Genomic DNA, 15,589 nt, shown 5'->3' with positions numbered 1-15,589 from the left:
CAAATAAGCTAAAGGGGCCCAATTCAAAGATTAGCCTTTGTTATCAGCCAACCTCTACGGAAGAGATCGGATTCAACACAAACTCCACCTCAAAGAAGTCGGGTTTGAAGGATAGCTGGCAGATAACGCTTATTCAAATAAGTAACTGGCCCTAAAATCTCTCAACCTACTTCCAGGAGTCATATCTCAACTACCCCAAGATAAAGAAACGGTTATCCACCTTAAAAGGTGAAACTACTCCAACGGTGGTTATTGGTTCACCACTATAAATACACTAACACCCCTCAGATATCTCTAAGTTCCAATATTTTCTAAACCTACTAAAACCCTTTGCTGACTTAGGCATTAGAATGTCTTTGCAGGTACCACCCTCCGTTCCTCCATACACACAAGTCGGACGACGGTTTCCAGACACAAACTAAGTCGGAGACCACCTCCAGACGTTTGGGCTAACCTTACAAGTCCAGCCCATTAATCTCTGGTTACCCATCGTAACATATGGTTTAATTTATTTTTAATGTATATTTGTATTCCAATATGTATTTTATACTGGTGGCTGACTTTGGTGACTGATTTTAGTTTATACGTAGCATAATTCATTTAAAATATACAAAAATATTTATAATAAATTTAAAATATTTATTTATATTTTAACAAACACAGACAAGCCAATAAGACTTATCAATGAGTCTGAATTCGGCCTATTAACATATTAAATTTTTATAATAGCATGAGTTTAGGTCTATTTTACAGCAGGTCAAGTTAGATTAGGCCAAATACAAATCAGATTATAGGCCTATAATAGACTAACAGCCTGCTTGATCTATTTTTACCTTTAATTGTTCTTCTTACTTAAATTTGATTTTTTTTTTTTCGTTTAACTTTATAGAATAATTGGTTTTTTTTTTAATAATTGTTATAGTCCATCACATTCATCAAGTTCTATCTCTAATTGTATTTGTTGATCTGTGTATATTTATCAAATATTTACTTGTACCTAAATATTTTAATGAATTTTAATATATATTATAATTTTTTTATTTTCTGACATTTTTCTTGCAACCTTTATATAATTTTGCTGTGTTTTTATTTTGTTTCAATCAAATTTTAATATTTTGATCCTGAAAAAAAGATCAACCTCTTTTTCCATTAAAAAAAATGAATGCTAACCTATATAAAATTATTTGAGGTGTTTTATTTAATTTTTTATACTAATTTCAATTTTTTATTCATTCTAATAAACTATATTTAGTATTTTTATTTTGCAGATTTTTGTAAGTTTTTCATTCCTTTCATAAAAAAGTAATAATAATATTTTTTTATATATCACATTCTTTTATTCTTTTTATATTTTCATTATCCTTAATATTTTGCATATAATTTATAAAATATTTATTTTTTACTTTATTATATATAATTTTTTTTGTAAATTAAGTTTAGAGTTAAATTTTAGGTGCTATTATACATGATTAAAACTTATATATTTTTATTCTTCATTGTTCATGTTGTTGACTATTGCTTATATGAATAATTTAAAAAAAAATGGTGATATCAAAAGGGAATTTATGTGGTGTAGTAGTCTAAATTTTTAATAAATTGAATTGTATAGTTAATACCTAAATTTTAGATACTTGGATATTTTATTATTCCAAGTCATTGTAGGAAATAAAAAATTATATTATTATACTCAACAAAAAATGAACTTTCATTTATTTTTTTAAATAATTATTCAATAATATTTTAAAAATTATTAAATTATACAGTTCTAAAATAATGAATTAATATGAATATAACATATTTTTTGTTCCTCTCTATTAGATTTATCTAAATTATTATTTTTCAATAATACATCGATGTTTCTTATTATTCAAATTAATAATAATAATAATAATAATAATACATATTTTTTTATTAATAAAAATAGCGTAATAAATTGTATAATGTCTTTTGAACCACTAATTTAAAAGACAACTCTCTTCTGATTTTCAAACTATTTGCCATTCAAGTGTTTTTTTTTCTTTTTGCTCACGATGCTATTGACATCGACATCGATGATAGCTTCTTCACAACTCACTTATTTAGGGTCTTTGCATCTAATACAACATGATTTTGAATTTTTTTTTAAATTTTCACTATATTGTATAACAAAACAAAATAGTCAACTAAATTCACTTTAAATCCATATGCAACTGGCCTACAAAAGTCGAAATAATGATTGGATTCACGGTAAAAAAAATGGAGTCCAATACTTCATGATTCCATTTGAGTTTAAGCATTCCATTGAACGTTAAGCCAAGCCAATTTATAGTGTTGCGCCTTTGAATCTGTGCCCCAATTCACCGATAACTCACCCACTTGTATCATGATGATGTCAAAAAAAGAATATATGTAAATCTGTCTCTGTACCGTAGAACGATCCTTTTTATAGATATAAGTGAAATTGCAATTCGACTGGGTGGCAACTTGGAAGTTGAAGGAGGCAAGTTACTTACAAGTTACAACAATATTATTATTTAATGTAATGAGGGGAGAGGAGAGAAAAGACGATTTTGCAGTTTGATTTAAAAATAGGAGCTACTACGATAAAGTTGTTATTTTTATCTTTTTGTAAAAATGTTTTTTATTTTGTGGTTGTTATTGATTTAAAAACGTATCACTAAAAATGTTGCTTAAAGAGAAAGTGTTACCCTTAATCGTTAATTTGGCTCTGATACCGATTTTTTAATTTCGACTTTTCTTTTAATTATTCTTTCGAAATTTCTACTAGCTCTTCATATTTTGCTTCGAATAAATTTATAATTTGTATAGATTCAATTGGTGGTGCTCTATTCAAAGGATTTTGATAAAAATAATTTGTAACTTCATAATCTGAAGTATTAATAATTTGGGATAAGTATTATTTTAGTCCCTCACGTTGAGGGTCGAAATCGAACCCGTTCCCAATCTAATTTTCGATTTAGAATCGTCCTTAATGTTTTTTTTTTTATTAAAATCGTCCTTTTTAATTTTTATTCCTAAACTACCCTTCTTTTTTAATAAAATTTAAAAAATTAAAAAAAATAAAACACGGTCTCCCCCTCCCCCACCCTCCGGTCTCTCCCTCCCCCACCCTCCGGTCTCTCCTTCCCCCCTCCCCCACCCCTCCGGTCTCCCCTTTCCCCCCACCATCCACCCCCACCCCACCCCCGGTCTCCCCCTCCCCGTCTCCCCTTCCCGCCACCCCCACCCCCGATCTCCCCTTCCCCCCTCCCCCACCCTCCGGTCTCCCCTTCCCCCACCATCCACCACCACCTTTACCTCCACCACCAAGAAAAACATCAATCAAATCAACATCATCATCATCATCAACACCCACTGCCACTCCACCACCACCAACGCCGCCGCCGTCCCCCTCCCCGCTTTCCCCTTTCCCCTTCCCCCTCCCCCTCCCCTCCCCTTCCCCCCACCCCCATCCCACCCTCCCCTCACTGCCTCCCCCTTCCCCCCACCCAGCGTCCCCACCCGTCCCCTCCACCCCCCTCCCCGTCTGCCCTTCCCCCACCTCCACCTTCACCTCCACCTCCACCTCCACCTCCACACAGAGAAGCAGAAACAGAAAATCAACAAATCATAAACAGAAAGCAACAATTCAGAAATCAACAGCAAACAATTCAGTCATCAATTAACAAACTTCTTCCATCAACAGCAAACAATTCAGAAATCAAGAAATTCAGAAATCAAGAAAACCAACAACTCAAAACCAACAATGATTCAACAAATCAAGAAGCAGAAGAAGCAGAAGACGAAGCAGCAAAGCAAGAAGCAGAGGCGGCGAGCAGCAGCGGCGAGGCGGCGACCAGCAGTGGAGCGGAAGCCGACGACGACGAGGAGGTCACGGCGGCGACCTCCCTGTTTCTCCCCCCTTCTTTCTCTCTCCACCCCCGGTAGCGTGGTAAGGACGACGGCGGCAGCGCGGCGAGGACGCGGTGGTGATGAAGACGCGGCGGCTCCAAGCCCGTGACCCCCTCACTTGCGATCCATCTCTCTTCGTGGTTCTGCTCACGATGGCACGACGCAAACGGCGCGATGGCGGCGGCGACTGAAGCACGAACGGCGGTGACAGGGTCTGACGGCAACAACGTGAGCAGCAGCGAGCTGCTCCCTCCCCGGCGCCATCCCCCTCCCCCGTTCCCTTCCCTTCCCCTCCCCTCCCCTGCCCCTGCACCTTCGTATACCCCCCCATCCACGCGTTTTCTTCCCCCTCCCCTCCCCAAACACGTATTTTTTTTAATTTAATATATTTTATTATTAAAATAGGAATACGGGTAGTTTAGGAATTAAATTAAAAATTTTAACAAAAAGGACGATTTTAATACAAAAAAATACGTTAAGGATGATTTTAAATCCAAAATTAGAAGAGGGACGATTTCGATTCCAACTCTTAACGTAAGGGACCAAAACAATACTTATCCCTAATAATTTCTATAATTTCTCTTGTATTTGTTATATGATTATTTATTATTAGTCCTTGATGTATATTTTATAATTATGATTTCATATTTATAATTTTTTAATTCTGTTCTAATTTCTATCATAATTATAATATTCTTTTTTACATGGATTATTATATATGAAATCTTTTATCTGTTTATCTTTTTCTTTAATATAATTTCTTAAATCCTCAAGAACTTCTTTTATTTCTACACTTTCTCTTATTTCTAAATATCTTTCTAATTTTTCAATTTCATTCTCCATCTTTTCTTTCAACAGCTTTAATTCTTTTAAATCGTAATATGATTTTCTAGACATTTATAAATTTTCTAAATTTAATTCCAACTTGTTCATAATTATTCTTATTTCTATCTTTTTTATTATAAGATCATCAATTTCGTTCTGAAGATTATTTAATTCTTTTTTATACTCCTCTATTTTATTTTTTAATTTTTTTCTTTTTCTTTTTATTTTATTTTCTGGTTTTTCAATCTTTTTATGCTTCATAAATTAGGTAATCTTATTATAATTCCTAAAAATAGTTTTGTTTAACATTATTTATTTTAGAATATCTGCAAACTCTATCGTCGATTCATGACTATTTTTTAGAGATTCTAATAATTTTTCTAGCTCTTTAACTTCCTTTTTCAGCTTGTTATAGATTATTTTTAGAGCTTCAAATACTCTTTGATTTATTTCAGAAAACTGCAAATAATTCAAACAATTCTCTCTTTCAAAGAGCTCTTGTTTCTTATCTTGATAAGTTACATATATTTCTTCCTTATCTATTGTCATATTTTAATATTTAGGATTTCATTTAATTTTTTGACCTTTTTTGTTAATTCTTTTATTTCAGAGTTTTCTTCTTTAATTTTTAATTTAGATAAACTTAAAGGACTATTGACTTTAGATTCTCATATTTGAAAATTTGATGAAAACGATCTTCTTGATGGTTCTTTTAAAAATAGAACTGGATTTTCAATAGCTTTATATTTTGGTATTTCTGTTTTTACAATTTTCTAAAATAATTCATCGACATAAATTTTTCTCTGTTTTTAAATATTATACTATGATGGCTATTTGTTAAAGCATAATTTATTGCATATGTAATTGAAAATGGTTCATCATCTTGTTCCATTAAACTTTTTCTATGAAATTTATAAGCTAAACTTATAGATCTTCCAATATTTTCAGTTGATAAAGGTATAGCATATCCAAGATGGCATTAAATTTAACATTTACATTTGCCAAATTTTCATGAACAATTTCAATTATTTGATATATTAGGTCATCAGTAATTCTTTTGTCACAGATTGCTAAATTTATTGGTGAATTAATTCCTTTCATATATGTAGATTTGATTAAGACTTGTATGGTACTAATATGAATTCATCCAATTTTAGATCTTTTTTATTGATTCTTAATTTTCTCAATCTGTTTACTCATTTCTTCATCATTTATCAAAGCTATTTCACGTTCTCCATTAGCAGATTTTATTTTTACAGGGGCTTCAAGTTGAATTTTTTCATAGTATATTATATTTTTTCTATTAAAAACTTCTTTTAAGAGATTTTGTTTATTAAAATTTTCATTTGATTTGAGATTTAGTTCTATTTTTAGAACAACCTGTTTTTCATTATCTAATAAAGCAGTTAATCTATAATAATCAAATTCTTTCGTTAATTCTAAACTTTCTAAATAATTCATAACTAAGAGACTAGGACAAAGATGTACTTTTCTGAAAAAAAACTTCCTTTATTTAGTATATTTTACATAAGGTGTTTTTATCTCTAGATGGGAGATTGTAGATATTAACTCCAGATGGAAGTCTAAAACTATTTTTTTCTAAGAGAATTCTTTGTCAGACTACATAATCACCTCGGCAACTTCCTCCTTGCTCTCCTAGCATATGAGTACTCTTAGCCTTCTGCTTTCTGTTTTCTGATACCTTCTACAATTGCCTAAGCAATCTATTTATAATGGTTGGGTCTGATGGACAATTTTCATCCTTACCCTTCTTATGACGTCATTGCTTACGTCATTGTTTACTATCTTGCACCAGCTACATTATTGGTGCTTTATGACCTAAGCGCTTACATCATTATACAATAATGTTGAGGGATGCTTCAGATGCACTATCCTCCTTTTTTATCATGTGGCTGGATCCTATTTCATTATTGCTTTCTTCATATATTTTCGAGGCGCATAGCTGGTACCTGTGGTCTTCTCTGTCTTTTATCAAATAGCAGAGATTCCTTCTTATCCATTCAGGGAGCTTTTCTAGAAGTTCAGATAAATTGTAGAATGCTGATTCAAATTCTACCAAGAGTCTCATTTCTCTTTCTTCAATTTCATTTCTTTTACTGGACACAAGCAGAGTATTTCTACTTTAATTTTATAATTAATTTTTGTGCGAGATTCCTTCGTTATTTTTTGAGTTCTTTCAAAGACCCTTGCTAATGTGCTGGCTACTCTTCCTTCATGACTGTAAATTGTTAAATCTTGAATTTGATCAATTGGTTGAAAATTTTCTGAAAAAACGGACATGAATATTACTTGGTATGCTGGAACCAAGCATTCTTCTTCTTCATTAAAAATAGGTTGACTATTTGTAAATTTTAGGGATACATCTCTTGGATTTATATTGTCAATCATATTTTTAAATCTCTTTACTGCATCAACGAATTCTGCAGGAAACTCACTAATAATTTTTAGATCATTAAAAATTAAAATTGTATCAATTAATCCATACTGAAAAAACTGATAAGTGTCAGATGGAAAAGCATCTGGAAAAATAACCAGCTTTGTTAGCTGTTCTTTGACAATAGGATAATATCCCAAAATTGTCCTTTTTTTCAGTCCAATTCAGGATTATATTAAAGTTTTCTTTGAGATTTAATCTACAGACCATTTTCTTTTCCTTGATTTCAGCCCTTGTAGGAATGTTTCTCATTATTCCTGTTTTCTGGGCTTGAATTGGAGCTTTATCTGCTCTCCTTAGGGTTTGCTCTGGGTGAAGAGCTTCATATTTTCTGAAGGATTCCTTTGCCTCTTCCAACGTTAAAAATTCTCCTTTATGAATTATCTTTGATTGATGTGTGAATGGTGCTGCTTTTTTCCAGGCATCATATACTCCTTTTATGGGACCATTATAAATTACATAATATTTTTTTATATATCTTGGGTGAATTTTTTAATAATTTCAGCAATTATTTTATTTTCTGAAATTTTTTCTCCTCCTAGTTTGTCCATCATGCTTAGCTGGCTGAAATCAACACAACAAGCAAAACCATCAGAGTTTAGCCAGCTAAGCATGATAGACAAATTAGGAGGAGAAAAAATTTTAAAAAATAAAATAATTGCTGAAATTATTAAAAAATTCACCCAAGATATATAAAAAATATGATGTAATTTATAATGGCCCCATGAAAGGAGTATATGATGCCTGGAAAAAAGCAGCACCATTCACACATCAATCAAAGATAATTCATAAAGGAGGATTTTTAACGTTGGAAGAGGCAAAGAAATCCTTCAGGAAATATGAAGCTCTTCACCCAGAGCAAACCCTAAGGAGAGCAGATAAAGCTCCAATTTAAGCCCAGAGAACAAGAATAATGAGAAACATTCCTACAAGGGCTGAAATCAAAGAAAAGAAAAGGGTCTGTAGATCAAATCTCAGAGAAATTTTTAATATAATCCTGAATTAGATTGAAGAAAAAAGAGCAATTTTGGGATATTATCCTATTGCCAAAGAACAGCTAACAAAGCTTATTATTTTTCAAGATGTTTCCCCATCTGATACTTATCAGTTATCCCAGTATGGATTAATTGATACAATTTTAATTTTTAATGATCTAAAAATTATTAGTGAGTTTCCTGCAGAATTCGTTGATGCAGTAAAGAGATTTAAAAATATGATTGACAATGTAAATCCAAGGGATGTATCCCTAAAATTTATAAATAGTCAACCTATTTTTAATGAAGAAGAAAAATGCTTGGTTCCAACATACCAAGTAATATTCATGTCCGTTTTTTCAGAAAATTTTCAACCAATTGATCAAGTTCAAGATTTAACAATTTACAATCATGAAGAAAGACTAGCCAGCACATTAGCAAGGGTCTTTGAAAGAACTCAAAAAATAATGAAGAAATCTCGCACAAAAATTAATTATAAAAGTAGAAATACACTGCTTGTGTCCAGTAAAAAAATGAAATTGAAAAAAGAGAAATGAGACTTTTGGCGAAATTTGAATCAGCATTCTATAATTTATCTGGACTTCTAGAACAGCTAACAAAGCTTATTATTTTTCAAGATGCTTTCCCATCTGATACTTAGCAGTTATCCCAGTATGGATTAATTGATACAATTTTAATTTTTAATGATCTAAAAATTATTAGTGAGTTTCCTGCAGGATTCGTTGATGCAGTAAAGAGATTTAAAAATATGATTGACAATGTAAATCCAAGGGATGTATCCCTAAAATTTATAAATAGTCAACCTATTTTTAATAAAGAAGAAGAATGCTTGGTTCCAGCATACCAAGTAATATTCATGTCCGTTTTTTCAAAAAATTTTCAACCAATTGATCAAGTTCAAGATTTAACAATTTACAATCATGAAGGAAGACTAGCCAACACATTAGCAAGGGTCTTTGAAAGAACTCAAAAAATAACGAAGGAATCTCGCACAAAAATTAATTATAAAAGTAGAAATACACTGCTTGTGTCCAGTAAAAAAAATGAAATTGAAGAAAGAGAAATGAGACTCTTGACAGAATTTGAATCAGCATTCTATAATTTATCTGGACTTTTAGAAAAGCTCCCTGAAGGGATAAGAAGGAACCTCTGCTATTTGATAAAAGACAGAGAAGACCACAGGTGCCAGCTATGCGCCTCAGAAATATCTGAAGAAAGCAATAATGAAATAGGATCCATCCACATGATAAAAGAGGAGGATAGTACATCTGAAGCATCCCTCAACATTATTGCATAATGACGTAAGCGCTTAGGTCATAAAGCACCAATAATATAGTTGGTGCAAGATAGTAAATAATGACGTAAGCAATGATGTCATAAGAAGGGTAAGGATGGGAATTGTCCATCAGATCCAACCATTATAAATAGATTGCTTAGGCAATTGTAGAAGGTATCAGAAAACAGAAAGCAGAAAGCTAAGAGTACTCATATGCTAGGAGAGCAAGGAGGAAGCTGTCGAGGCGATTCTGTAGTCTGACAAAGAATTCTCTTAGAGAAAAATAGTTTTAAACTCTCCTATGGAATTAATATCTACAATCTCTCCTCTGGAGACAAAAATACCTTATGTAAAATATACTAAATAAAGGAAGTTTTTCTCCAGAAATATACATCTTTGTCCTAGTCTCTTAGTTATGAATTATTTAGAAAGTTTAGAATTAACGGAAGAATCTGATTATTATAAATTAACTGCTTTATTAGATAATGAAAAATAGGCTGTTCTAAAAACAGAACTAAATCTCAAATCAAATGAAAATTTTAGTAAACAAAGTCTTTTAAAAGAAGTTTTTAATAGAAAAATATAATATACTATGAAAAAATTCAACTTGAAGCCCCTGTAAAAATAAAATCTGCTAATAGAGAACTTGAAATAGCTTTGATAAATGATAAAAAATGAGTAAACAGATTGAGAAAATTAAGGATCAACAAAAAAGATCTAAAATTGGATGGATTCATATTAGTACCATACAAGTCTTAATCAAATCTACATATATGAAAGGAATTAATTCACCAATAAGTTTAGCAATCTGTAGCAAAAGAATTACTGATGATCAAATAGATCAAATAATTGGAATTGTTCATGAAAATTTGGCAAATGTAAATGTTAAATTTAATGCCCATCTTGGATATGCTATACCTTTATCAACTGAAAATCTTGAAAGATCTATAAGTTTAGCTTATAAATTTCATAGAAAAAGTTTAATGGAACAAGATGATGAACCATTTTCAATTACATATGCAATAAATTATGCTTTAACAAATAGCCATCATAGTATAATATTTAAAAATAGAGAAAGAATTTATGTCAATAAATTATTTCAGAAAATTGTAAAAACAGAAATACCAAAATTTAAAGCTATTGAAAACCCAGTTATATTATTAAAAGAACCATCAAGAAGATTGTTTTCATCAAATTTCCAAATAAGAGAATCTAAAGTCAATAGTCCTTTAAGTTTATCTAAATTAAAAATTAAAGAAGAATACTCTGAAATAAAAGAATTAACAAAAAAGGTCGAAAAATTAAATGAAATCCTAAATATTAAATTATGACAATAGATAAGGAAGAACTATATGTAACTTATCAAGATAAGAAACAAGAGCTCTTTGAAAGAGAGAATCGTTTGAATTATTTGTAGTTTTTTGAAATAAATCAAAGAGCATTTGAAGCTCTAAAAATAATCTATAACAAGCTAAAAAACGAAGTTGAAGAGCTAGAAACATTAATAGAATCTCTAGAAAATAGTCATGAATCGATGATAGAGTTTACAGAAATTCTAAAATAAATAATGTTAAACAAAACTATTTTTAGGAATTATAATAAGATTACCTAATTTATGAAGCATAAAAAGATTGAAAAATCAAAAAATAAAATAAAAAGTAAAAGAGTGAAAAAATTAAAAAATAAAATAGAGGAGTATAAAAAAGAATTAAATAATCTTCAGAACGAAATTGATGATCTTATAATAAAAAAAATAGAAATAAGAATAATTATGAACAAGTTGGAATTAAATTTAGGAAATTTATAAATGCCTGAAAAATCATATTACGATTTAAAAGAATTAAAGCTGTTGAAAGAAAAGATGGAGAATGAAATTGAAAAATTAGAAAGATATTTAGAAATAAGAGAAAGTGTAGAAATAAAAGAAGTTCTTGAGAATTTAAGAAATTATATTAAAGAAAAAGACAAACAGATAAAAGATTTTATATATAATTATCCATGTAAAAAAGAATATTATAATTATGATAGAAATTAGAACAGAATTAAAAATTATAAATATGAAATCAGAATTATAAATATACATTAAGGACTAGTAATAAATAATCATATAACAAATACAAGAAAAATTGTAAAAATGATTAATACTTCAGATTATGAAGTTGCAAATTATTTTTATCAAAATCCTTTGAATAGAGCACCACCAATTGAATCTATACAAATTGTAAATTTATTCGAAGCAAAATATGAAGAGTTAGTAGAAATTTCGAAAGAAGAATTAAAAAAAGTCAAAATTAAAAAATTGGTATCAGAGCCAAGTTAACGATTAAGGGTAACACTTTCTCTTTAAGTAACACTTTTAGTGATACGTTTTTAAATCAATAACAACTATAAAATAGAAAACGTCTTTACAAAAAGATAAAAATGACAATTTTATCGTAGTAGCCTCCTTAAAAATAATGTGAATAACTCTGAAAAATTAATTATTTTATAAATAAAACAAGTATATTTAAAAAAACTGTAGTAGATGTTGCTGTTTTTATCCTCAAAGAAAAAGCAAGGTAAAAAAATAATTTAGAATGTACATTTCACTTTTCTAAATTTTATTTTATGAAAAGGTAAAATATTAACATATAAGTACAATAATTTCGAATTTGCTAATTTTAATAAAGAAAACTCGGATGTCTGGATGCATTGATTTTGGCATATGTGTTCATCTCTGTTTGTGCAATTCCTTTCTTAATTGACTGGATTCTTTGTTTTATTAGTTTACTGCATAAAATGTCCACGTAATTTTACAGCATATATACTGTCTCTAGCATTTGTTTTTCTGCATTAGGTGTAGCTTGGCAGTTGGCACCATATGCTTACAAACAGAGATGTGAATCCATTTTTCTCTCTAGGTTCAGTAGCAGCTTTACATGCATTTTCCCCGGTCAGAGAGTCTCTTCTACTTTATTAAATTTTGTCTATTATTTCGATTATAACTTTAAAAATAATACAATTTCGCTGTATGTAGACTATGTACATCCTTTAAACTAATACTAATTTAACACTAATATTTTTTTAACAATTATATACGAATTCTTTTTATTTTATTAAATAAAAAATAATTTAAATACATAATTATTTAGTAATAATTAAATATAAAAAATATTTGAAATATTTGGTGTACAAACACTATTTTTTAAAATCTTTCAAAGTCATATATGGCAACATAAATTATATCCGTTTCATTGGTGATATATGGGTACACTTCTTTTATGCCTCTTTATCTATTATTTCACACTTTTTCATTTTTCTTGGTCTTCTTCTGCTGGTTTCTTAAAAAAATACAAGAGTTTATAAAACCCTTTCAGTTATGACAATGCAGTCTTTTATTATCAGAGATTAGAGATTCGATCTGACTGATGAAACTAAAACTTAATAGCAATGATAAGCTCAGATATATAACACTGTTGTTGAAACAAAAATATAAAATTGACTCTCCTAAACAAATTTAAAAAAGCCATTAGAGAAATTAAGGTCTCTCCCTTTGCATAATATCTTGGATAAGGAGAGTCACATTTGAGTGAGAAGACCCACCTTTTTCTACAGCTTTCTTAGCCATCTCAGCAAGCTCTCTTATCCTTTTTCTTCTTTCTTCCTTTTCAATACTCTCATCCATTAACTCCTCTATTGCATTTTGAACATCTTCCTTCTTTATCAGCACACCAATTTCCTCTTCCTTCCCCCACGTAACAGGACACTCCACCCCAACCCTTACTCCAACTTTCAATATCTGAACAATTAACTTTTCATTGAAGAATTGGTCTCCAAGTTGCGGCCACGTAAGCATTGGTACACCGGCACACACGGCTTCTAAGGTAGAGTTCCAACCACAATGTGTTATGAACCCTCCAATGGAAGGGTGTGACAATATTAGCAGCTGAGGAGCCCAACCTCGAATTACAACACCTTGATCTTTACATCTTTCTTCAAATCCATCTTCCTTCATCCATTTTTCCAAAGCTTCTAACTGTCTTCCTTCCCTTATAACCCAGATGAAGGGTTTTCTCGACGCTTCCAAAGCTAAACCAAGCTCTATCAACTGCAATGGAATCAAACTGGTTACACTTCCAAGGCATGCATAGATTACACTCTCCGGTTTCTGCAAGTCAAGCCACTTCAAATGATGCCACTCTTCCATCGAAACACTTTTTCCTGTTAGATAAATAATTTAGAGTCTAGAAATAAAAATTTAAAATAAACAAATTAATTAAAAAAAATTGGCTAGATCCCATTCTTTTTAAACCAATAATACTAGAGAGACAAAAAAAAAACAAAAAAAAATTATTTGACATTAATTAATTATCGTACTAATTAATAAATATTAAATAAAATAAATTATAATTATTTTTTATAAATTTTCTTTTGCTACCAAACATTTCTCTTAAAAACTAATCATACCTCTTTGCGCCTTATCCACTTGATCCTTGTTGCTTAGTGAAACAGGGCCAATACACCAGACTTTGTTGTTTCTAATCTTGCTGTATTCCTTGGCATACGCAGGCTCCAACTCTTGAAAGGAATTCATGATTACGCCGTAAGTAACCGCCTCCGCCGCCATCATTTCGTCGTTATACTCTTTCCAGCTTTCGTCCAGGTTGAACAGAATCTGCGCCTTGGTAAATTGGAGTCTGTCAGGGACACCGGGCAAAACAAAGTAGTCCGATTCAGCGGTTTCGCGCTCCCTCTCGCTAACATTGTAGACATGGAGACAGTGTTGACACAAGAGGAAGAAGTTGTTTACGCCACCGAAAGAGATTCTGGGAACGTTGAACTTGCTAGAGATGTGCCTAGTGTATGATAAGTTCATATCAGAGACGATGCAGCTTGGTGGCGGTGTTAGATCTTCTAGAAGCTTCTCCACGGGTTCGCGGAAAAACTTTGTTGCGTTCAAAAATTTCATGGTCATGGAAGTGGAAGGTAGCATGTCCATGTTCTCCAGGCCTTCTGGCAAACCAGCTTGTTTGGATGGGAATGGAAGTTCAAGCACTCTCATATGGTAACGGGCAAAGGTTGATGTGAAGCGTGATGCATTGCTTGGTGTTGTCACAACTGTGATGGTAACGTTCTTGTGCTGCAACAATAGCTTTGCAATGTCCATCATAGGGATCATGTGGCCTTGCGCCATTAATGGAAACATGACAAAGTGAAGCTGAAGGGGTTCTTCCAAAGCCATGATTGTTGATTAGCTGAATCGTGCCAATGAATAAAAGCCTAGCACATTTATTTATAGGTCTTAGATTCCTTTACGGCGGCTTGCTTCTAATTTTGACCACTCTTATTCTTTTCTTCCTTGCTTGGCACGCACTCTTGCCAATTTGTTACTCTATCATTAATATGAGAATAACATTAAATTGTAAGAGAGATTTTTAGGTTAGTGAAATAATTAATTTTTAGGGAGCTACTCAAATATGAAGACGTCAAAATAATCTTTGGGGCCACTTGCATGCCGACGCGAAAAATATTCTGTGGTAAAGATAATGATATTTGTTCAATAACTACTAAATTTGTGTCCCAAATTTTAATTAAGGAAGTATCGTTAGTTCAATCCTCATTAATTTACAAAAAGATTGATTTAGCGATTCATTATGCTCGTTAATTTTATATTATTATTCAGTATTTATTTTACTTTTTAAATTCAATAAAAAATAACTTTTATATAATCAAAATATTATAAAATTTTAAAATATATTTATTATTTTTTGAAATTATATTTTTATTAAAATTAATATAAAAAATATTTTTTATTAAAATAAAATCATAAATTTCTAAAACATGCTCATTACTCTTTTAAAATTATATTTTTCACTAAATTTTACGGCACAAAAATTATAAATTTTTAAAACATTCTCATCACCCTCTGAAATTATACTTTAATTTGTGGTATATTCCATAAAAAATGTGTCAAAATAAAATGTTATATAAATTTAAAAAATATATTAATTATTCTACTAAAATTATATTTTATACCAAATAAATTTCTAAAAATACACATCATTCTTTTAAGATTATATTTTGCTCTAAGTCTATAAAAAAAAAATTTTCGTCAAAAGAAAAAGTTACAAATTTTTAAAACATATTCACCACTCTTCTGAAATTATA

At 30.7% G+C, this 15,589-nt stretch overlaps 1 protein-coding gene across 1 annotated transcript; it reads right to left on the bottom strand.

The window, feature by feature from the left end:
- Positions 1–12,843: 12,843 nt before the first annotated feature.
- Positions 12,844–14,699, bottom strand: LOC130941889 (UDP-glycosyltransferase 73C3-like). Its single transcript, XM_057870523.1, has 2 exons — positions 13,889–14,699; positions 12,844–13,642 (listed from the first exon to the last, which is right to left on the bottom strand). Exons 1-2 carry the CDS (start codon positions 14,661–14,663, stop codon positions 12,960–12,962), a joined length of 1,458 nt encoding a protein of 485 aa, XP_057726506.1. The 5' UTR covers positions 14,664–14,699; the 3' UTR covers positions 12,844–12,959.
- Between the last annotated feature and the right edge of the window lie 890 nt (positions 14,700–15,589).

Source organism: Arachis stenosperma, chromosome 7 (assembly GCF_014773155.1).
Source record: "Arachis stenosperma cultivar V10309 chromosome 7, arast.V10309.gnm1.PFL2, whole genome shotgun sequence".
In the NCBI taxonomy this organism is placed as follows: Eukaryota; Viridiplantae; Streptophyta; class Magnoliopsida; order Fabales; family Fabaceae; genus Arachis; species Arachis stenosperma.
Note: the sequence above shows the minus strand (reverse complement) of the source record. Positions and strands in the feature narration are given on the sequence as shown.